Source organism: Eumetopias jubatus, unplaced genomic scaffold (assembly GCF_037043125.1).
Source record: "Eumetopias jubatus isolate StellerSeaLion01/CBP00866 unplaced genomic scaffold, mEumJub1_p1.0 scaffold_5, whole genome shotgun sequence".
NCBI classification, from domain to species: Eukaryota; Metazoa; Chordata; class Mammalia; order Carnivora; family Otariidae; genus Eumetopias; species Eumetopias jubatus.
Window position 1 is genome coordinate 53773421 of NW_028274811.1, and position 24535 is coordinate 53797955.

At 42.0% G+C, this 24535-nt stretch overlaps 1 protein-coding gene across 2 annotated transcripts in view; it reads right to left on the bottom strand.

Moving 5' to 3' along the window:
• Nucleotides 1-213: 213 nt before the first annotated feature.
• Nucleotides 214-24535, bottom strand: part of MRPS27 (mitochondrial ribosomal protein S27) — a 105062-nt gene continuing 80740 nt past the window's right edge. For both annotated transcript variants that reach the window (XM_028089618.2, XM_028089617.2), the window contains 7 exons: nt 20784-20898; nt 16358-16436; nt 12015-12130; nt 8150-8252; nt 5919-6061; nt 3836-4006; nt 214-1410 (listed from right to left, as the gene is read on the bottom strand). In XM_028089618.2, coding sequence (XP_027945419.2) covers nt 1171-1410; nt 3836-4006; nt 5919-6061; nt 8150-8252; nt 12015-12130; nt 16358-16436; nt 20784-20898 — 967 coding nt within the window. In that variant the 3' untranslated portion in view covers nt 214-1170. The remainder of the gene's footprint in view (nt 1411-3835; nt 4007-5918; nt 6062-8149; nt 8253-12014; nt 12131-16357; nt 16437-20783; nt 20899-24535) is intronic.

A 24535-nucleotide genomic window follows, 5' to 3' on the forward strand; every position in this document is an offset into this window, starting at 1 on the left:
AATGGGGTTACTCCTACCCCCTCACAGGGCTGCTTGAGTGTTGGCACACAGTTCGTCCTCAATACATGTTAATGGTTGTGGTGGTGGTTATAAATGCCGAAGTCCGATAGAGAAGGAAGGTTAAAAAGATGCTGCTCAAAATCAGACTAACCGTATTGATGGTGTGACTTCCTCTCTTCCTCCCTTCCCTAAAAGACAAAGAATACACCAAAAGAATCCCAGAACATTTATTTCCACAGGTTCCTGATAAAAGAGCACAACCTTGAATAACAGTTTACCACTGAACGTAACGGCAAAATTACACAGCAAGTAGGAGCTGCCCCTGGACCCTTCCACAGAGAGGCTTCCGGAAGGAATTTCCACCCCGACGGCTGCACAATCACGCGTGTCTCCCATGCACTGCCTTGTTCTCTCCTACTTCTCCAACTGAAATGTGTTGACAAGCTGTACGTGTGGACACAAAAGGCTCACTTTACCTTGAGGAAGGAGCTGAGAATGCTTTGGAAAGAAGTTACCCCAACATGATGGAGAAGCCAAGCCGTGGCTTCAGAGCTAGAGCTAGCTTTCTCCTCAGAAGCCCTTCCATTCTAAAAATGTCACCGTGGGTGCCTGAAATTTGAAAGCCAGTGGGTTCATGGTGCTGTGTTCACTCCTGTCCTCAATTTTTCCCAAGTTCAGGTCTGCAGGGAAGAGACACGGGGGAAGGAGAAGCTGAGACGTGTGGGCATCCCACACCCAGCTCAGGCTGGGAGGACACTGCTCGGGGTACGCAGTTTGCCACTGGGGAGACAGAGACCATTCAAAAGCCTGTGCTCTCGACACCAGGCTGTTCAACCACGGCCTCTCCCTCCACCACCGCTACGGATTAGGAATTTTCAATGTTCAACACTGATCCCTGACCCCAGAAACCCCACCATAAGCCTCGAGAGCACCTGATTTAAGGTGCTTAGCTGGGGCTTCAGTCTGACCACTTGCCACTCACGGTTCTGCAGCCCTTCTCGGCATGTGATGGGAAGTCACAGTGCCTCACTACATCAACCACTGGGGCTCTGGTCCTGCAGACAGCCTGCTTTAGGCAAAGGGAGGGGGCTGAGGCTGCCCCCACAGTCGCTGTGAGTCCCAGGCGGGGCTGGGCAAGCTTGTGGTGGGGGCTGGGGTGCTGTGGGCCTGCTAGGCAGACGCCTTTGCTGCTCTCCGGGCCTCGTGCTCCTGCTTTGCCCTCTCCCTCTGCTCCCGTTCCCTCTGAATCAAGTGCGCCTGCTCCAGGTGCCAGTGCTGCAGCTTCTGCTCGTAGGCTGCCATGTCCTGGGCTTCGCAGGCGGGGAGCTGTTCCTGCAGAAGCTGGGCCATCAGAGTCAGAAGGCTTTCTGACTCAACTCTGCCCAGGGCCTCAAGCTTGGAGTGCAAGTCCTGTTGGAAACCAAGGAAAAACAGGAGATGGGGGGTGGGGAGGAGGGTGCAGATGGGAGAAGACAAAGAGGAAAGGAGATTAACTCACTTGCAAAACCTCCACACATTCTGCTTGCAGGAAAAGGCACTTTATTGGGAACCTGTCATACTGCCTTTCATCTAGACACTGTGAGCGTCTGCCCCCCTTTTTTTTCAGTCCAGCAATTTTGCTAAGATGCACCACACGTGACTTCTCTCCCTTCACTCACGAACAGTAAATGGAACTCCATATGCTGAGATTCCCTATGTACTTTCTTGTTTTAATCCACAAAGACAGCACAAGTCTAACAAACCTACATTTCTGCTCTGACCTGCACCAAAGCAAGCAGCAAACTCCCAGAGCCAGGCACTCTAAGACGCACACAAAATGGCAGAAGCACCTGATAAACGGGAGCAAGGCCGTCCACATCCTTTCCTTCAGAATGACTGAGATAAATGTTTGCCTAACCAGGGTTTCTTTCAACAGATGGAAATCATTTCAAGAACTTTCTACTAATGGCATGCTAAACAGCTCCCATGAGTGCTCACACTATTATAAGCTTCCACCTGCTGAGCTCCACTGCAGGTCCGCCTTTGCAAACCGACTGCTTACGGCTCCATCTGAAATGGCATCTTGGTTTGGGCGGTATCGTATTCCTGGAGAAGTCAAGTACTAAAAACACTAATCTCCTTAAGTGCTTCAAGATGTAGATCATCAAGAGCGAGCCACTTACGGCCCCAGCAGTAGCTTATGCCACACATCCCCATGTCCCAAAAACAAATGCAATTCACTGGCATAGGTGATGAGGCCTGTTCCAATGGCGGGGGTGGAAGGTGGGCAGGATCCATGTGTCGAGGAGTGGCTAGAGGCCTCGTGTGAGGGGTCAGTCCTGTAAAAATGGACCCCAACCAAATTACCTGAGACTAATAAAAATCAGGCCACAGGAAGAAAAAGAAATGTACAAGGAAAATTATTTCTGATATCACTTTGTGGGTTGGGGCCAAGGAGACAGCTTGGGACACCAGGGTAAGGACTCGAATCTGAGTCAGCAAACCTTTGTTCAAATCCCCAAACAGTCACTTACGGGCCAGTTACTCTCAGCCTGTTGTCATGTAACATAGGAAAAGCAGCATCCACCGTGCAGAGCCACAGTGAAGATGAATGAAATGCACTGATGCCTAATACGCAGCCAGCAGCCAATAAATAGGTCTCTTTTTTTCAATTTTCAAAAAAAAATGCATGTGTAGAAGAATGAGGACTGAGCATTTAATGCAGCACAGATTTCTATTCTCTGAGATTAAACACATAAGAAACAAGAGGAAGAAGTAGTCATTTTTAGGAGTGTTATAGCAGCATTTTTGTTTGTTTGTTTTTCAGCTTTTCCTAATCTGCAAAGTTAAGAGGAACAGGTAGGAATGTAAGTTCTTAACTTAGCTGCCAATTCTCTGTGTACCTAATATCCATCAACCTTTCTTTCTCAGTTTTCAAATTCTAAACGAGGGAACTTGAAGAATCACTTTTCAGAATTAGCGGGAGGAACAGCAGCTGCAAGTACAGAGGAGTCCTTATAACACGGGGACAGAGGTATTCCACAGCTGGTTCCATAGCATTACTGAACAGAGCTACATGTCATCATCAGGCAAAACCACACCTCTCTGCCCCAAAATGACACACTAGGTCAGCTGGCATGGATAGGAAGGTTTCCTGCTTTATACAAAGAATTCTTTAGGCAGCACATTTTTCTCTTTGCACTACATGGACAAGAAACAAAGCAAAGAGGCTGAGGGGTTAACCTGCAACACAACTCTTCTTCCCGGATGTGGATCACAGAATATTTTAGGCCATGCGGCTGTAAAGCTACCAAAGGCAGCTTGAGTGCTCGGGACTGTTTGGAAAAGAAACTTGTTTACATCTTCCATGTAGTCCAAAAACGTATTCGGAGGGCCGGAGTGCACAACACAAAGCCGAGCAACAGAAGATGCCTGCAGCTTATCTCCATCATACTCAAATGTGGCTTTCTAATTTCCACTTGAGGTTCTGGGTTATCAAGCACATGAGTGCAATATGAGAAATGACCAGACCCTTTCCACCTGGGGTTGGAGGCAGGCGACCGTTCTGAGGCAGCAAGCTAGTACCCACCCATCAGACACATCAGGGATGAGTGCGTGTAATGACACGCTGCCCCAGTGAACAAAACTGGGACCGATTAGCTCACGCACAAAAAGGAGCATAAAAATTCATTTGTTTCCTTTAAGACCGCTTCCTGTTTGAATCCTCATTTGTGATGTCAGTTTTTCATGCCTCTGTGTGTGACAGTGATGCACAAAAGGCCTGCCTGTCTGTCACCACAGCTGAGAAGGATGTTTAATGCCTGGCGGAGAGGGACTCTATTCTGCTACGACGCACCTTAAATCGTTCCAGGTACTGGGGAAGCTTGGACTGTTCCGTCTCCTCCACGTCCAGCTGCTCCAGCAGCTCTTCTGAGCCCCGGCTGGCTTGCCCTTCCTGGGGTTGCTCCTCCGAAGCCCCGGGGGCTGGAGCAGTCAGCGCCTTCAGCGTGCTGTCCAGCACAGCCAGCTGTAGAGCAGAGAGAGGTAGGGACTAACCATCCTGTGGCCCTGAAAACACACCATGCAGAGAGGCTGGGCCAGGGAAAGGAAGGAACAGCTGGGATCTGCACACTCGGGAACTCTCTCTTATAAAATCACCAGAGAGAGACGTGGTTATCTGATTTTACGTCAGAAATTCCCCATCGTACGGCAGGGACGACCTAGCACAAAACACACGGGACAAATACGCAAACTCAGAATTATCTGTGTACGGATCAGCACCGCGGCGTCTGATTTCACCTTTAGTCAACCAGGGAGGGATCCAAAAATCATGTTCAATGGGGACTCAAAGTATTCCTTCTTCCGTGTCGTCTTCCTCAACCGGTTTGGAATTGGGAGAAGGAGAGAAAAACCACCGCATAGCACAACCAACAGAGGGCCATTCTGAATGCGTGGGAGAGCCTTAGAAAAGCCTAGCCTTTATTCATCTATAAATTAGGGAGCCGCACAACCCACATAAGCTGCTGACAGAGACTCGACAGGCAGACGTGAAATGTACTGTAATAAGGTGATTTCTGTGACTTGCAAAGTAAGTAAATTGTAAAACAGAGGGTTTCTTTTGGTTTTGGCCTCTGTCGTGCACCACATTCACTTTGGGGCACGCCTTCCCCTGACCCCCTGAGGGCCTAATCATCAGAGATTCTACAACCTCAAGGCCAGCACTAGCACCTCCTTGCATACCAATTAATTCTGACCACACCGCCTTAGAACAAAATTCCAGAAAATACTAAGGCCCTTTAATGCCATTAATACCTTATACCCAGACCCAAAATATATTCCGTTCTTGCTGACATCTGAATCACTTTCCTGTTAAGACAGAGAATGCAAATCTGGCTCAGATTGGAAGGAATATTTCCCTAGCAAAGGATTTACATATAATATTGTGTTTTTGATCACTAGCACTGACTATAGCAGGGTTAAATATGAATATAGGTTTAGGAATGTGTATGTTCTGTTATCAATGTCTGCCAAAGAACATGATGATTCACTAGACATCAGTATCTGGTCAGTATAAGCACCAGACATGCACATCTCATGACTAAAATGAAGCCAAGGACTGAGTCCTAGTGATTGGGGTCAAGGCAAAACCAAGAATGAGCTCAAAGTTAACTTTTACATCCTGGTACTGCAACAACCAACGTCCATCTAGGCCTCCCTCTTATGACATAAGCTGCTTGGATAGGGGTGGATACTGGCTGCCTGTAAGGCTAAGGCTTTCATGTGGCTCTAAGATGCTACATTTCCTGTAGCCTGAGCTAAGTCTAGCGGCTTCATAGTGTCAAGAGTCCTAGGTGACTGAGAGATGCACCTGGGGCTGGAGGGAAGACAGCTGCCTAGTCCAGGCAAAATGAACCCCTCAGAACTCTGAAAGAAACATCTGATCCACATTTCTCCAGCACTGAGCATTCACCACAGAACAGTAAATGGAGGCAAAACAAGACTGTGCCATCTCCAGTCCCCAGATTCCTTTCTTGAAGGCTTCTATGGGTGAATATAATTGCCATGTACTCTCCCAGGACTACAAGGGCACAGAAATGCCAAAAATTCAAAATGAAATATTAACTTTTGAGCTCCCACTGAGATTTTACTGGGGGAGTGGGCAGTATTTTATTGAACTCAGTTTCAATTTCAGGGGAGAGGGACAGTTTTCCTCCCAGACAGTGAGCTATAGAATCAACGTTCATCTTATTCTCTAATACTTTTTGTCAGTAACACGGAGAATGTGTGTGGATTTTCATTCCTTTTCAACTGGGTGAATACACGATTCTACAGAAGTAGGAGAGTAGGGGGAGGGGAAGACAATGCAAACAAATTCACAGGCTGGCTCACAAGGAACAGGAGATGGTTAAAGCACACGGACTTAGGGCCGAGGGACGTACCGCTTCTGCACACAGCTTCCCATTGTCCGGGGATGAGGCCACCTTCTCCATCACTTGAAGGGCTCGGTCAAGGTAGCCGGGTTGCCACAGCAGAGGCATATTATGGTACACAGCCCGCAGCCCTCGCTGCAGCTCCACCTTCCCTATGGCCAAAAAGAACAATGAAGAAGCTTCAGCTGTGGCTTCCCACTGTAGTGGAGAAGGAGGACTTGAAAGCACAAGTCAATTATGAACCTGGAAAATCATTTCAAATCTGTATCAAGAGCCTCATCCTGTCCAGCAACCTGGTGCCATTTCAGATGGATGAGGAAGAATGTGGTGAAATTCACTGAATCTGTTTTTTAATACAAAGTTGTACGAATATGCTTTTCTTTTTCATTTGGGCTGGTGGAAATTATCAGGAGGATATATGAATCATAGGGCTGAGGGAAATTGAGAGAGGTTGATGTATCTGTCTCTTTAAGTGGAACTACCCTTATAAAACGAGTCAAACAACTGAAATACTATTTTTGTTTCAAGAACAAAATCTTCCTCAGAAAAAGAAATCCCACAATTCTCCTACAGTGGAAATCTTGTCAACATATGACAACTTTCCCTAGCCAGCAAATGTTTGACATTTTTCAAAATGCTCCAAAACACCCCATTGACTGTCCTTATGAAAAAAAAATCTCATTTTATTCTTCTTTCCTTTATTTGAGCTTCATCAGCACTTAAATCCTAAAAGTCTTCATCATCCTCTTCGGATCTTCGGACATGAATGTTTTTCTTCGTACCTCAAACCACCACAACTGGAGCTCAAGATGTGGACACTAGACAGCAGGGTCCTCGGGTGGGCAAGGGGCTGTCTCCATGTTCCTATGGAACAGAAGCCCTCTCTGCACTAACGGCCAAAGTCACCTTGAGCTGCCAGGTTTTCAAGCTGCCTTCACTTATCTTTCCTGGGAAGGATTTGGGAAGGCTGTAGTAGGACATAAATAGACAAAGCTTATCAGGTGACAGCTAATTTTAGACTTTTAAGACGTCTGGGGCTAGACTGCAGTCACATTCGGGGAAGCTGCTTCCCCTGGGGTTGAGTGAGGCTGCACAGCACACGACACAGCGGGAGCAAAGAGCTTTTGATCTGATGGCTGCCTGTCCCAAAGCACCAGGGCCTCTGCGCAAAACCGCAGTAACAACAACGCACATTTTCTTAGCCCTGACAACTCCCTCAACAACTCATGCAGCCTGATAGTCTGGAATGCTCACCTGAAGGCAAAGGCAAAACACGTAAGCCAATAGCAAGAAAGTAGATGGCATATCAAGAGAAAGCGATTTTTAAAAGGAGTGGTCAATTCTTTTGCTAGTCTGAAAGCCAGCTGATGAACTCTGAAATTCCGCTCCATCAGGCTCTATCAGAATCAGCATCTAAGAAGGCCACACCACATTTTTTTGGTGAAGATCATCAAAATTTGATGATTTTCATAAAACGAAGGTAAGTCAAGGCAGTGTATGGTCAAGAGAAGGTGCCTTCTGAAATGTCTGCCTACTTGAGAGAATGGAAGAATAGTGAAATAATAATGTATTTAATAGATCTCTGTAAATCAGGACACATTTTATGCATACTTAGGTTGGATGCTATTTGCCCTGATTCCACACAACCCAGGTTCCAAGGCTTCGTCCTCTTGACCTTTCAATGCAACCAGGCATCAAAGTAAAGCAACCATCCCCCAGCATGGAACAGTCACTCATTGCACCAATGAGTCTCTCTGCTTTCCCACAGTGCTACTAGATGTACTCTCTGAGTGTCCCTTTGCTCACCTGAAAACATTACCAAGGATATTAGTTCAACCCTAACTCTTAATTTCTTACCTCCTGGACTTAAGGTCTAAAAGAGACACAAAGATCTTTGTTAGTACTGGGAAAATTTTTACTGGCTGGTTATCCCAGAAGAGGGCCAGAACTTTCCTTTCTTTATCCCTTCCTCACACTGATTACCACTAAATATAATCCAAAGCCACCAGAACTAGTTTTCACCTTGCCAGTGGTAACAGGCTTTAGAACCCTCTTTACTGTCTCTTAAGGTATTATCCCATAACTGTAAGGCTATCAATGTCTATTTTTATGTTTAAAAATGAAAGCTATATTGGAATTTCACTGGTACACTGATATCAAATTAAAAATTTATTACAAAGTAGAAGAATGCAACAGTTCTATCCATGAAGAACAATATTTGTAAGGATCACTTAGCTTACCAAGAAGTGCATAGCCATACAACTGGGAACTTAACCCCACTGAGTTCTTTTGCTTTAGGCCTGGGAGTAATAGGGATGCACCAAAGTTCCTTTCCTCTTCCCACTGCAACAGAATAAAACAGATCATGGTCCAGTTAAGCAAAGAATACTTTATGTAAAATTTGATTTTTAATGATTTTTAATAGGGGAAAAACATATTGTAGCACTGAGAAAAAAAAGCAAAATAACAAAGCTATAGGTACATTATAATCCTGATTTTATAAATAAAAGATATTTATGTTTAATGACTAATATAGAAAAGAAATACCCTCTGTTAATGGATTTCTGGAAATTATGAACTTTTTTTTCTTTAAACTTTTCATTGTTTTCCACATTTTTGGCAATGAATAAAGAGTTCCTTTTGCAATCCTTTTGCAATCAGAAAACAAGAATAAATAGCACACTCTGGACCAATACTGCCTTGAGACAATCAATAAAGATCACACATGCTGTCAGCCCAATATTCATTCACATTGCTACGACATGCTGGGGCAAGCTTTTGAATTTTAAACAATTCAGCAATGATAAGACTCCTTCTACTTCACAGTGTAAAAATAAATACAACTATTAGGTTGCTTTTAGATAGATTTGCGCCTCTTAAAAATAAATTGGACAATCAGAAACACTTAGTGGTCATTTCTTTCAACCCAGGGTACAAAATTACACTTCAGTAAAATTGGCGCCTTCTGAGAGTTTGGACAAAAGGGGCAAAAAAGGCAAGCATCGCTAAGCCTGCTGCAGAGTAGTAAGAGCAGTGACGGGGGCTCGCGGTAAACGCCGTGCTCAGAGGACGGCCTTGGCAACCCCCCAGACAATGAGAGCTGTGGTCTTCAGGGTGCCGTACGGGTACACATTGGCCGGAGCCCTTGTTTGGACTTGAAAATAAAGAACACAAAGCTCAGGATGCCCTGCATCGGTCTCTGCAGTCAGAGGTCAGGGAGGAAGCAGAGAATGAATGAGGCGTACAAGCTACAATAGTAGCCAGGTGAGGCACCCCAGGTGTTAATGGGCACCCAAGCCTCTTTCCTGGGATTGGCCTTTGTGCGGTAAAGTGTAATTTCTTAAGGGTTTTCTAAACCTTTGAAAAAAGCAAAGATCTTGGGAGAAAAACAAAGCCTCCCCAGGCACTTGTGTAGTACAGATAAGTAAAAGCTGGTAATTGAGGACCAGGGCATTTCACTTTCAAAAGCAAATCGCCCTAAGGTTTGATTTTCCCCCACGTAAACTGCATGAAAAGGGACCCTGTGAATAATAAATAAAGAGCCTTAAACTTTTTTCTTTTTTTAGGGAAAAACATGACCTATAGTATCAAAATGCAACAGGGCAAAAGCCAAAAGGACAGTACCCTTGCTGCTCTAGGAACTGAGCTGGGGTAGTGATGCTGGCTGGAACAGTGACCCTGCTGATGGGACTTTTAAAAAGCTGGATGAAAACAAACAAATGAATGTCTTACAGATTTTTTTTGATGATTCTCTGAGAATAATACAAACACTGCTGCTTATATGAAAAGCTATTTATGTGTTAACGTAAGAGATCAGATCTCTCCCAAACCTGTAGCTTCTATTGTACGTACTATTAAGGATGAAATCAGGTGCTACTGCACCAGGGTCCGCAAGGTTCTCCCACTTTGTGCTTCTGCCTTTCCTGTTAATACAAAGCAAATCTCATTCTCTCACTTCCCTCTCCCCTCCGCTTCCCTGCTAGAAAATCCAAAGCACTCACCTACACCAGCTGTCTCCTTTTTGCACCTTTAACTCATTCCACTATCCACTCCAATTTCCTTTCCTCCTCCATTATTCCATGGAAACACAGGTTACAATTTAGTGCCTTCAGGCCACTAAATTCAATGAACTTTTTAAAAGTCCTCACCTTACCTACCCTCTCAGAAGCATTCTAAACTGTAAACCATTCTCCTTCTGTGTTTTTTGGGACCTAAAACGTTCCTGACTTCCCTTTTTGCTCTGTGGCTCATCTGCAGAAATTTACACCTACATGTATAAACTGTATCTCCAGTCCAGATTTTTCCAGGAAGATCCAATTTCTCTCATGAAATCTCTTGGTTGTCTAAAAGGCATCTCAAAATGCAACATGTTCATAGCCAAATTAATGATTTTCCTCATAAAATCCAGTCTTTTTCCAAAGTTCCACGTGCAAACAAATGGCAACCTTTCCATTACACAAGTCAAAAACTGAGGAGGTAAGATTTCACCTATATGTCCCTGCCTCCACATACAGTTCCCCATCATGTTGTCTGCCTCCTAAATATATGTTCACTGGCTACTCCTAACTCCAGACATTCTGGTCCCCACATTACCACTACCTTTTGCTCAGACAACCATGTAGTCTCCCAAGTGCTCTGACCATAAGCCATCATGGCCCCAATCCAATCTCTTACCCACATTACGGCCAGATGCATCTTTTCAAAACACAAACTGAACCATGTTACCCCTTCTGCTTAAAACTTTTCAATGGCTTCTCACTATTTTTACGATGCACAAATACAGCTTAGCATGACCTGCATTCTCCAACCTTACTTCACCACACGCCCTTCCTGCCATTCTCTCGGCTGCACCTACACTGTCTTCCGATCCTCTTCCAGCCCCTTTCTGCTCACCATGTTCTTTCTGCCACAGGGCTTTTGCATGAGTTCCTTTTTAGATTGTTCTTCCTCTCTTCAGCCAGTTAATTCCTATTTGTCTTTCAAATACTAACTCAAGAAATATTTCCTCAAAGAAGCCATTCCTAAGTGTAGAATACAAACAAAAACTCTCTAAAATATATGCTTGTCACATGAGAGGTCTTCGTAGTGCTCATTATAGTTATAGTTTTATATTCATGTATTTGTTTTGTTTTGCTTTGAATGCCTGTATTATTCTTTGGCTGGAAGCAGGGAATGTCTGTTTACTATTGTATAACCAGTACCTGGCAATGTATGGAAGGCAGTCATTGCCCAATATAAATTTAATCAACTAATGAATGTGAGGTATGCCACAGGCTATGACCTTCATCTCAGAAAAGCAAAACAGACCATAAATTCTTTTGAACGTGAGCTGGATTAGATCTCCTTTTCAGTTCCTATGCAAACTAGTATTTTTTGATGTTACATTTGAAGCTGAGGTATTAAAGTTGCGGTAGACTGCAGGCCCGGGCTGCCTGGCTTCCCAAGGTGGCTTTGTCACCTATGAGCCTGGCAGCTATTATGTAACATCTCTGTGCTCCAGTCTTCTCATCCACATAGAACTGTTAGGATTAAATACATTAATAAATTTAAGACACCAAGAACACAGCCTGGTGTAAAGTAGGTACTATTTAAATACTAGTTATTACTGTTATTACTGTTGTTATTCTTAGGGTAACAGTAAACAATTATTAAAGAGCCTAACCTAAGAGAAGAAACCAGAACTTGGTATTCTGGACTGACCAGAGCAATGTCAGGAAAATACTAATGCCAAATGAACAATCGGCACTGAATGCCTGAGGTCGTGGTCAGTTAGCTGCCTCTCTGCTTCTCTGATATGCAAGTCCAACTGTCACTGACGATCAGTTACCCATTTCTGAATGTCTGAGGGGCATTCAGCCTAGCTCAAGTTTCAAAATGTACGTAAGGACTTTCACTTGAGATTCTTTTAAGTGGAATCCAGGTCCACTCTGTCAGAAACCGGAAACTAAAATGTACAGAAGGAGCACTCATTCCTGGCTGTTCAGGGGCCACAGGGCCGCATGTCAGATTCTGAGGGCAGGGGTCTCCTCCAGCCACCTCCTCCCTGCTGAAGAGGCACTGTGGGCTTCTTGGGCTCTCAGTACCACTGTACCACCTGTCACTTACGCTGCAGTCTGTCTTCTTGGCCAGGCAATGGTATAAAACATGGAGTGACAGAAGCTGGGTGGAAGGTACTTCAAAGGCTTCTTGCATCATGATCTCAAAAACCACGGATAAAGCATCTGGCAAAAAGATCAAAGTAAAAATGAGAGGGAATTAGTTTTAGGTAACATCACCAAATCTGTATTTAACTATAAACTTAAAAAGCAGGGCATGACAGAAAAACAAACAGAATTAAGAAGCAAAAAAATGTGAGCTCTGATCCCAGTTCTTCCATAAACTAGATCTTTCTTAAGACTTTAGCTTCTGTTGTATTTACTATTATGTACTAAGTCAGGTGCTTTTGCACCAATGTTCTCAAGGACATGAAATAATCCATTTAATTTCTCTTAGCTTCTCCCAGTATCATCCTCATGATGCTAAAAAAAATACCATTTGTCCCATCTACTTCAAAAGACTATGGGAGAGGGGTGCCTGGGTGGCCCAGTCAGTTAAGTGTCTGCCTTCGGCTCAGGTCATGATCTCTCAGGGTCCTAGGATCGAGCCCCGCATTGGGATCCCTGCTCAGCGGGGAGTCTGCCTCTCTCTCTCCATCTGCCTCTCCCCCCGGCTCATGCTTGCTCTAATAAATAAATAAAATCTTAAAAAAAAAAAAGACTATTGGATACTCCATCAAGATAGTACATACAAAAATGCCTCATAAATTGTGAAGCAAATTTAATCCATCAGGTCCATCAGCTGGAAGAGCTAAGGTATACAGAAAGGAGGCAAATATATTTTCCAGGTCACCCTGACAAGCAGAGCAGAAGCTGGGTTGACTGCCCCATTATGTGTTCTGGAACCTTCTCCGTGCTGGGGCAAATGAAGACAAATGCTAGAGACGATCCTAAATCCCAGGTATCATTTCGGAGACAGAAAATTGATGACTGTAAAAAGCATAATCAGGCTCAGTTTAAAAATACTTGAAAGACTGGAAAGGAAAATGCTCATTCATAAATGATAAACCCCTGAATGTAAAATACAATGTAAGGTATTTGTTGACACATAAATGCTGATCACAGCAGATCAGATCTTGAGCAATTTTTCTTTTCCCTTAAGATTCCACAACATAGATGGAAGCCAAGAAAATCAAGTTCAGACAATTTCTTTTCCTTAATATTTGTTGTTAAATTAGAGAATGTTAATATTGGTTTAAAATATGGTGCCAGCACATAAAACAGGCACAACAAATGTTTTTGACTAACTAAGTCGCTGTGTTAACCAATTTTTGCATATAATCATAATTATGAGTTAGCACTGACTCGCAGCTGTTCCTAACCAGCTGGCTTTGTGCATGTTGTCATGGTTTTAAATGAGCCCATAGGCAAGAACTTCTATATTCTTTTTGCAAATGGGGAAACTTAGACCAGAAAGTCATCTACTATAATCAGTAGCAAATAAGGATCTAGAAGATATTTAAAACAAACAACAACCCTAAACAAACCAGTATTTTAAAAGAACACAATTTAAAGCTAAAAATCCAGTTTAAAAAAAAAAATCTGGTTTTTCAACTGTTCATTGCTGAATCCAAAATTAAACATGAAAAATAAATCAAACTTACTTTATTTTTTACTTATATTCTGCATTTCATTCAGCTTGGGAAGTGAAATCAGATTACCCTGTATAGTTAATTAACTTTTCCTCCAAATTCATTTATGTACTTTGATATTTCCTATCCCATTAACAATAAAAAGTATAACACTTTCTAAATTTTTGCCATAAATGATAATAATCTTCATTAAAACTTTATTTTTAGAAATCCTCAATATTAAATATTTACTCTGCATTTAGGGAAAAAAAAGTCCTGTGACCCTTCCACCATGCCCTTTAAAGAGAGAGGGCAGGGAGAAAACTGCTTCTAGTAATTCTCCCATGATACACTATTAAATCTGATGTTCATGGAGCACAGATTCAGAAACACAGAAAAGCTAATTCCCTTTCACTTGAATTCAGGAAATGTAGGTTTAAAACTGAATAAGAAATAGACAAGAAGGGATAACTGACATTTCAAAAAATAATATACAGCAAATATTCTTCGGCAGTCAACAACTGCAAGCCTTTTGAGAGGGAAGATAAAGCAGAAATCCAGAGGAGACGAAGGGAAAAGGTGGCCACATCAGGGCAGGAATGCCCAGTCCCTCGCCCAAACACTGAGTGCGGATGCAGGGGGGAAAGGCCATTGGTGCGGGTGTGCAGGGATGAGGGGATGGAACCCAATGGCAGGAATCTCAGATGTCATAAATGCGTAAGTGCCCACCAGTCCATATCCATGTTCCTGAGGTAGTAACTACCCTAACATAGCTCCCTCATGGCTCCTCAGTACCAAGGCTGAGGATGAAATGGGGGAAAGGGAAAGCCAGTGTGTGTCTTTACACAGTGGCAAGGCTCCTCTTTCCTTCTTCACTCTCAGCACAGCCACGAGCACAAGCATGCTGTCATAGGATTCCCTAACCCATGGACATTGGCCGGGGTCTACCAGACTCCTCTGTAATTGACCTCCATCTTTCCTTGGACTACCTTATGGTAGTGGAAGTGAGGAAGAGTCACTTCAAATTAACTGCACAGGATCAAGGAATTTTGGGGGTAAAGAGATCTCAGACAGAAGAATGAAACTGAGCCATTTCCTTACACCGCACACAAAAATAGACTCAAAATGGATAAAAGACCTAAATGTGAGACAGGAATCCATCAAAATCCTTGAGGAGAACACAGGCAGCAACCTCTTTGACCTTAACCACAGCAACTTCTTCCTAGAAACATCGCCAAAGGCAAGGGAAGCAAGGGCAAAAATGAACTACTGGGACCTCAACAAGATAAAAAGCTTCTGCACGGGAAACAGTAGAAAAACCAAAGGCAACCGACAGAATGGGAGAAGATACTTGCAAATGACATATCAGATAAAGGACTAGTATCCAAAATCTATAAAGAATTTTTCAAACTCAACACCCAAAGAACAAATAATCCAATCAAGAAACGGGCAGAAGACATGAACAGACATTTTTCCAAAGAAGACATCCAAATGGCCAACAGACACATGAAAAAGTGCTCAACATCAATTGGCATCAGGGAAATAAAAAACTCAATGAGATACCACCTCACACCAGTCAGAACGGCTAAAATTAGTCTTTCAAGTCCCTCCTACACTGTTGGTGGAAATGCAAGCTGGTGCAGCCACTCTGGAAAACAGTATGGAGGTTCCTCAAAAGGTTGAAAACAGAGCTACCCTACGACCTACCAATTACACTACTGGGTAGTTACCCCAAATATACAAATGTAGTGACCCAAAGGGGCACGTGCACCCCAATGTTTATGGCTGCAATGTCCACAATAGCCAAACTATGGAAAGAGCCTAGATGTCCATCAACAGATGAATGGATAAAGAAGATGTGGTATATATATATACAATGGACTATTACACAGCCATCAAAAATTTGAAATCTTGCCATTTGCAATGACGTGGGTGGAACTAGAGGGTATTATGCTAAGTGAAATAAGTAAATCAGAGAAAAGACAAGCATCATATGATCTCACTGATATGAGGAATTTGAGAAACAAGAGAGGATCATAAGGGAAGGGAGGGAAAAATGAAACAAGATGAAACCAGAGTGGGAGACAAGCCATAAGAGACTCAATCTCAGGAAACAAACTGAGGTTGCTGGAGTGGGGGGGGTGGTGCTGGGAGGGATGGGGTGGCTTGGTGATGGATATTGGGGAGGGTATGTGCTATGGTGAGCACTGTGAATTGTGTAAGACCTGTACCCCTGAAACAAACAATACATTATATGTTAATTAAAAAAAAAGAGAGAGATCCCAGAGACTACCCATCCACTTATTTTATAGATGAGGAAACAAGAGCCTGGGGAGGTAAAAGGACTTTTCTTCATAGCAAGGGTACTGCTCTTTCCAGGAAATCAACTGATTTTATAGTCTTATATTTCACACAGAATAACAACTGTGATTTAAATTAAACAAAGTTAGCAAACAATACTAAAGAGTCAAGCTAATAATTGCATTACCATAATCTTAACCAGCCATGGAAGCTCAGGCAGGTTTATTGCTTAACTAAATTCACTGTCCTTTGCACAAGGAGGCATGAACAAATAAACTTGAGAAATTAAGAGGAAAAAAAACCTGGATATGATTGTCCTATCTGGCCAAGTGGTATGGTACATCAACCACACACCTATTTCTGACAGAAACAGTGATATAAAGAGATGTCATTACAAAATAAAATAAGGGAAATTGCCCATATTTACTTCCCTTTAGGAGCTGAAGCCCCATTATAAATGGACCCGGGTTTGGTTTCTTACCTTTGTAATTTTCATTCTTTATGAAATAATCCATCAATAAATTGAATGTAAAGTTATCTGGAAAAATTCCATACTGGACCTGTAATGGTAATGAAAATAAAAGGAAAATAAGAGAAAAATATCCACTTTCACTCAGTTTATAATATATACCCATGCATTATTCATGACAAAACCTGCCACCATTAGCTTTAAGATATTTGCCCATCATTTTACAGCATCTGTGGCAGTGGAAACAGAAGCTGTGACTCATGAGGTTTGGTAATTGGAATTTGGTCAGGGTAAGAAAGTTGCGAGTGGGTGTATGATATAAGACAACTGATATGTGGAAAATAAAGCTCAATTCTAATATTTTATGAAGGCTAAAAAAAAACCACCAAAACAAAACAAAAACAAAAACAATCTCCCACCCCCCACCCTGATACTCCACTGATTCAGCAGTTCTTTTTATAAGGTAAGAATATCAATGCAAAAATGGACTCTCACGAGGAAGTACATATTATCACATTATGCAGCATTTTCTGGTCTTTATTTTGTCTCCAACTTTATTGAGCTATAATTGACAAACAACCATCATGTAAGTTTAAGGTGAACAACATGATGATTTAATACACATAGACACTGTAAAATGATTATGATCGCCACAGTAAGGTTAGTCAACACATCCACCATCTCACATAAGTACCATTTTGTGTGTGTATGTGTGTGGTGGTGGTGGTGGTGAGAACATTTAAGATCTCTGCAACTTCCAAGTATATGATACACTATTGTTAACTATAGTCACCATGCTGTACATTAGACCCTCAGAACTTACTCATCTTTTGACTGAAAGTTTGTACCCTCTGATCACCATCTCCTCATTTCCCCCACCTCCCAGTCCTTGGAATCTACCATTCTACACTGTTTCTATGAGTTTGGCTTTTTTTTTTTTTTAAAGATTTTATTTGAGAGAGACAGATAGTGAGAGAGAGCACGAGCAGGGAGGAGAGGGAGAAGCAGGTTCCTTGTGAGCAGGAAGCCTGATGTGAGGCTCGATCCCAGGACCTTGAGATCATGACCTGAGCTAAAGGCAGACGCTTAACCAACTGAGCCACCCAGGCGCCCCGAGTTTGGCTTTTTTGATTCCACATATAAGTGAGATCATAGGGTATCTATCTTTCTCTGACTGATTTATGTTACTTTGCATGATGACCTTAAAGTTCATTCATGTTGTCACAAACGGTAAGATCTCCTTCATTTATATGGCTGAATAATATTCCATTGCATACATATACACCACATTTTCTTTATCCATTCATCCGTCAATGGATACTCAGGTTGCTTTCATGGTTGGCTATTATAAATAATGCTGCAGTGAACAGGGGAGTGCAGATATCTTTGAGATTCTATTTTCATTTCCTTTGGATATATACCCAGAAGTGGGATTGCTGGATCATATGGAAGTTCTATTTTTAATTTCTTGAGGAATCTCCATACTCTCTTCCATAGTGGCTGCACCAATGTGCATTTCCACCAACAGTACACAAGGCTTCTCTTTTTGCCACATTCACACCAGCATTTGTTTTTTCTTGACTCTTAGATTGGTTTTTTTAAGGCCTTAGAAATATGCCAACAAAATATTACTGAGTTCCTGGTTCACGAGCAGCTAAGTATTTGAGAATCCAGATTTCCCAAAGTGTGGACCCTTTAGCATCTGCCTCAGAATTCTCTAGGAGTGCTTTTATTTTTTTCAAAGATTATTTATTTATTTATTTGACAGAGAGATAGAGAGCAGAAGTAGGCAGAGTGGCATGCAGAGGGAGAGGGAGAAGCAGGCTCTCTGCCGAGCAGGTAGCCACACGTGAGGCTTGATCCCAGGACCCCAGGATCACGACCCGAGCCAAAGGCAGCCACTTAACTGACTGAGCCACCCAGGCACCGCTTTAGGAGTGCTTTTAACAAAGTAGATTTCTGGGGCACCTGGGTGGCTCAGTTGCTTAAGCATTCAACTCTTGGTTTCGGCTCAGGTCAGGATCTCAGGGTTGTGAGATCGAGCCCAGTGTTGGGCTCCATGCTCAGTATGGAGTCTGCGTGGAATTCTCTCCGTTTTCTCTCTCCCTCCCACTCTCTAAAATAAATAAATAAAATCTTAAAAAAAAATGCAGATTGCTAAACCTCAGACTTAGAGAATCAGAATGTCTGGAACAGGGCACATAAACCTGAAGTTTTAGTGACCTTTCTATATGATTTTCATGCACAATCAAGTTTGACTACTAATGACCTAGACTGTGGTTGTATTTTTGTTTTAAATTTTAAATTTAATTTGTTTTAAATTTGTTTTAAATTAAATTTAAATTTAAATTACTTGAGTAGGATTAACTACCATCCCTGACCTTCCTCCAGCAACCACCAGAAACACCTGAGGAATTTTTTCAAATGATACCCACTCCCGGGGACAGTCTGACAGTCCTAACCCCCTAGTTGTGAACCACTGCTGAATTGAGTTACTGTTACAGCAGGCTGTATGGGATGCCTCAGATATGCTGAAATGGAAAAAGGGTTTAGAAGCCATTTTTTAAAGGTTGTGGCTCATGGGCAGTTTCTATATTTCTCAAAGCAGTCATCCAAATCAGCACTAATCCCCAGGGGCAGGGCAAAAACTAAATATTTTAGAATGATAAAACATTAAAGCTGGAAAGAGCCTTAAAAATCAACCAGTCAGTGATCCTCAACCCTGGCTGCAAATGAGAATCAATGTGGGAGAGCTTTAAAAAGATACCAGTGAGGGATGAAGAGGCAGAGCACAAAGACTTTTAAGGGCAGTGAAATGACTAGAGGATACAATAATACAAATATATACATGTCGTTGCACATTTGTCCAGACCTACAGATTGTATACCACCAAGAGTGAGCCCTACTGTAAACTATGGATTTGGGGGATTGTGATGTGTCAATATAGCTTCATCAGTTATAACGGATGGATCACTCTGGTTGCGGGGGGCAGTGTTGATAATGGGGGAGGCTGTGCATGTGTGAGGCAGGCAGCATACAGGAAATCTCTGTATCTCCTGCTCAATTTTGCTGTGAACCTAAAACTGCTCTAAGAAAATAAAGTTTCTTAAAAAAATTTTTTTTAATCCATTAAAAAAAACCCCCAAAGCCTGTGTTCTATAAAGGTCAGTTAAATGAGAATCTTGGGGGTAAAGAAAAGCATCTCTAATTTTTAAAAGAGTCTTGTGTGATTCTAATGGGTAGCTAGGGTTGGGAATCACTGATGTAGTACTTAGAGCTGAAAAAACTAAGACCTAGATGGGTAAAATTATTTGCCTGAAATTATGGGCAACTGGTGGACTTACGAGATTACAGCCTGGGTTTTCTGACTCCTTGTCCAGTGTTCTTTCCACCAAAAGACTAGGAACAGCAGAAAATGAGATAAACTTTTATGCCTTTCTAGACCCTTCTTGTTTTGTTTTCAAAGAACTCTTCTGTGAGTATAATCTGTGTCATTAAACTCTGAACTGATGGGAACAGGATTTGATCCATTCCTTCCTCTGGGGCCTAAGATTAGATTTCTCAGTAAACCTATTTACCTGCATTACTCAATTATAAGCTTCCTGAGGGCAAGGAAATGATATTGCTCATTGTTATAAACAATGCTATAGCCAATGCAATGTCTCACACACAAACTCTGCAATGTATATTAAGCTGATTGGGCCCAAGTCATGGGGAAAAAAACAAAATTATGGTATCCTTTTGAGTTCTAACATACAAGGTTCAGTGATACTACAGAGATAATATGTTTGCACAGAAATATTGTTAAAATCTTTTTACGAGTCAAACAATGGTTATAGCTTGAGACTCACAAAAATAACATTCACAATTTTTGCTTATGTTGTACTTTATTTCATACTATAAAGGTAATGAAGACTCAACCCTTGGGGTAATGTAACATTCAGAAAAGCCCTAATCATAGGGGACTCTGCGGCTCAAGGAGAGGAGTCAGGGAATTCGCCAGATATGTTCTGAGTAACCTAGGAATATTTTTAAAAATATTAGGAACACTTTAAAAAACTGTGTGAGATAGTATGAATACTCTGGAGATCACATTCCAGCAAAATGGTCATGTCCTAAACATCACCAAAGGGAACCAGGCAAGAAATCCAAGTCTTAGGGATCAAGAATGAAATGAACCACCAGTCCGAGTTCTTGTGATTGAACTTCCTTTTGTTTTTAGCTGTCATTTTCCAGTCACTAGGTGTGGAAAAGCAGTAGCTAGGGGAATTTATACATTTGACTACTGATTAACTTACAGCCCATTCCATTCTAAAAAGGATATCTGGGAGCAAATAAATATCAAAAGTTATTTCCTATCCTAGACTTTGCTATACTGTAATAGGTATTATCATCTAAACTCAGGAAAAGCAGCTACAAATACCAGGAAACCACTCACCTTATTTACAAGGGTATATAAGGCTTTGTCTTGTGCACCGTATTTTAAACACTGCCTAATCCAGGTGTGGATAGTCCAGTCTCTCAGGTACCAGCAGTTGGGGCTGTGTCGAAATCTAAATAAAGCATAGGAAGAGAAAAAACTGGGGTTAATTGAAACGTCAATGCCAAAATGCATCCTCCATCAACAGGTCCTTCTCTTAGATATTTATAGATGTGCAGTCAATGTGACCAAAAGTCCTAAAGGTCAACAGTCAATAAAAACTTGACTATAAAACCTGTTAACTGTAAAATTTGAAATGGGAAAGAAGGCAGAATTATCAATAACAAAGTACTGTAAATGCTGTATTCCTTACTTAACGCTTCCTGATTCAACATCTTGTTTTAAAATACGAGATTTCTAAAAAATAATCTGGGGGAAAATACTAACCATAGCATTATACAAATACGCATTTCATTAGAAGAGAGATGTGAGGCTGACGCTGACACTTTTGAAGTTTAAAATAAAACAGATGAAGCAAAAATGAAGAAAGGAATAGCACAGCAACTCTAGGGGGAAATCAGCTTTGAGTTATACTGATATTTCTTATGGCACTTAGGAGAGATTGGGACACTCTTCACCGAACCAAAAGAAAACAAAAAAGCAGAAAAAAATAAAAATGGAGCACAGTTAAACATCCAGGTCTTCCAGGATCCACATCCGCCACTGCCCTCTTCAAAGTTCCAGTCTAGCTCATCAGTTTGTCCATCTCCCATCTCCTTTTCGTTTCCTGTAGCTGCCCACATGGTTTTAAAAGGCCGAAGCAGCCCGAGTGGAGGCGTGTGTGGCAATGGTACCTACAAAGGAATGGAACTTAGAAAGGGATTCTGAGCGCTGCTCTTGCCTCAAGTGTGCACACACTGGTGATACCCGGGGTTGGGGCGACTTCTTGTGCCTGGGGGTCCCTGCCACAGACTGAGGGAGAGAGGAGACGCTGCTCTGAGGGGCTGTTTAAAGAGCTCTGTGGTCCTTTTTCTGTTTACCTGCTGTGACTGGGACACAGGATCAAACGTCGTATCATGGCAGGGGAAGTCCCCATCTTTTCTTTAATTGTTCAGGAAGCACATCAATCTCGGATCCTCCTTACAAAAATCAAACTATTTTCTTAAAAAAGGTAAGACAAAAACTTGGAGCAAAAGGATTTTGTGCCATATTTGAGTCGAGGATACGGCTAATACTAGTGTTTTTTAGAAGCTGGTTATTCAATCCGCCACCTGCTATTTCCTGCCATCTGCTATGGGGTTAGTTTTCCTGCTGAACAGGTTCTCTGCCAAAGTAAGAGCTGAGAAAAAGAGGAAGTGTGAAGTAGTATTTAATTTAGGATATTTATTAGTGCTCTGGTGAGAAATTTGGCAAAAATAAGATCTGAAGAGGTTTTGTGGATATAGAGTCACCTAACCCTCTCTAGACTTTGGAATATCTTACATCTTGCTGGAAATTATTTCTCACTCTTTCTTTACAGAATTAACCCGTTTAAAAGCAGAAAGATAGATGGGGCACCTGGCTGGTTCAGTCAGTGGAGCAGGTGACTTTTGATCTTGGGGTCATGAGTTTGAGCTCCATGTTGGGGGTAGAGTTTACTTTAAAAATTTTAAAAAACCTATACAGCTTTAAAAAAAAAAAAAAGCAGAAAGACAGAAATATGCCAAATTATGTTCTGGATAAAAATGACCTAGCCAGAGAAAGGCACTGTACAGGTGCCCAAGATCTAGATCTAAGGAGATCTTCTGCATAGAAATGAAACAAAATGTATCTTTTAGGATTTCATGTTTTCCCTCACATTTTAAAGTCAACAGTCAAGCTACTTGAGTTCCTCTCCGTGTTACTCTGAAACATCTGAAATTTAAAGCATAATGGCCAATTAAAAGTTTATTTTATTTTTTAAAGAAACAATTCAAGAGAATTACCAGGTGTACTGCCTAAACGAGAGTGATGCTGCCTTGCCGGGCTGTAAGCTTGCTGGGCAAGGAGAGGCATGCTGACCGCCCAACGCTGACTCCTCGGTGCCTGACACAGTTGGTGGCCCACAGGTTTTCAGCACATAAAAAAACAGCTTTGGCCAACAAAGGTATAAAATGCTATAATGTGCTGATCATTTTGCTAACATCTACGACATATATGAAGAACTGTAAATTCCCTGTTTGCGGCATTAATAATCTCATTACAAACACAAAGTACACAAACATAGTTTCACAACAGTAAGAGGTGGGAAACGGTGCTGAGGAGACACAGGGCACTGCTAGCTGCTGGGAAGTCTTTTGGGTAGCAGTGATTACTACAGTCTGTCCATTTTTCCTTTAAAAACAAACAAAATTAAAAATGCCAATTACCTTCCCTACCCAAGATTATTTTAAACCTAAACCTCATTTTAAAATCTAATCTTCTGCCTCAGGATGTCTCCAGTGACAGAGAAGTTGCAGCTTTTCTTTCTGATAAGACTTTAAAATAAGAGCACTGTGACCAAATCCAACCAAACCCCCTTTTCTTTTATTCAGGATCAGCAGACCATTTTTATTTAGGCTTTAAAGAAAACAAAGACTAATAGGACCTAGGTTTAGACCTTCAAAGCTCAAATTAAAATCTGTTTAAAGTCATTTGTTAACCGTCTGAGGCTAACTTTCATACATGGGGGAACAGAACAATTTTATCTTCTCAAAGGTCTTTTCTTCTCACACTTCGATTTCTTAGAAACCTAGAGGGAAAGTTACTCAAGACTTCACATATCCAATATAATCAGCACAGCATCCTTTGAGACATTTGTCAACAAACTCTCGGGGGTCTTTAATAAGTCTACTCTCTCCCTCATCCTGGAACGGGGCTAGTTGGTATGATCTCTGCTCTCTAGAACCCAGTAATCCAGATACACAACCATGTCTAGGACATGTTCAACTAAGTGAGCATATTAAATCAATTTAGGAATAAGAGGGAAACACTACACATATTTTATGAAATATGCTGCCCAAACTGCAGTTTCTGCATTTCCCAGCCAGGCAGCACATAAACTCCTTTCTAAGCCCTTACCAGTGTTAAAAAAGAAAGGAGCACACCAACGTATGTGTGTTATCTAGCTGTCTAGAATATAAACAACTCAAACCATTGAGACAGTAGGGTCCACCCCACTCTGGATGGTGAGTTTGAGGATTTCTCTTTATCAATGCTGTTTTAAGCAGTTTAAACAGATAAACTTGGGCCCTGCTCAGAACTGCCAGTGGTAATATGATAGGCAGGTAAGTCTCTGGAATGGATACTTGCCTGGAATGATTCTGTGGACTGCTGGACGAGCATTCTCCCTTTCAGCCAGGAGAAAGGCAAAGAGACAAGAACACAACTAACACATTGATTTTCCAATTTGCCTGCAAACAGACTGGCTTTTGTTCTCGCCTGCTCTGACCACCAGCCTGGCAGATTACAGGCAGCCACTGTAGGAGTCCCCTCTGTGCCCTGTGCCATCAGCTGTTTGCTCACCTCGACAGAAGCTTTATTATTGTCCAGGCCAGCAGGCTGCCAAGCTGGGCAAACCGTGTGAGTGTGGAAAAGATAAACAAAATGCAACCCAAATATCCCCAACAATGCCTGTGCTCATGGAGGCCAGGGATATTCTGAGCTTCCAGCTTAGAAAATATAAGTAAACTTACAACAATTCTAAGAGTTCTTCCTGGAGTAAGGAGGGGCACAGGAAGGAGAAGGAGAGAATGAAGACGTGCACTCTGAAG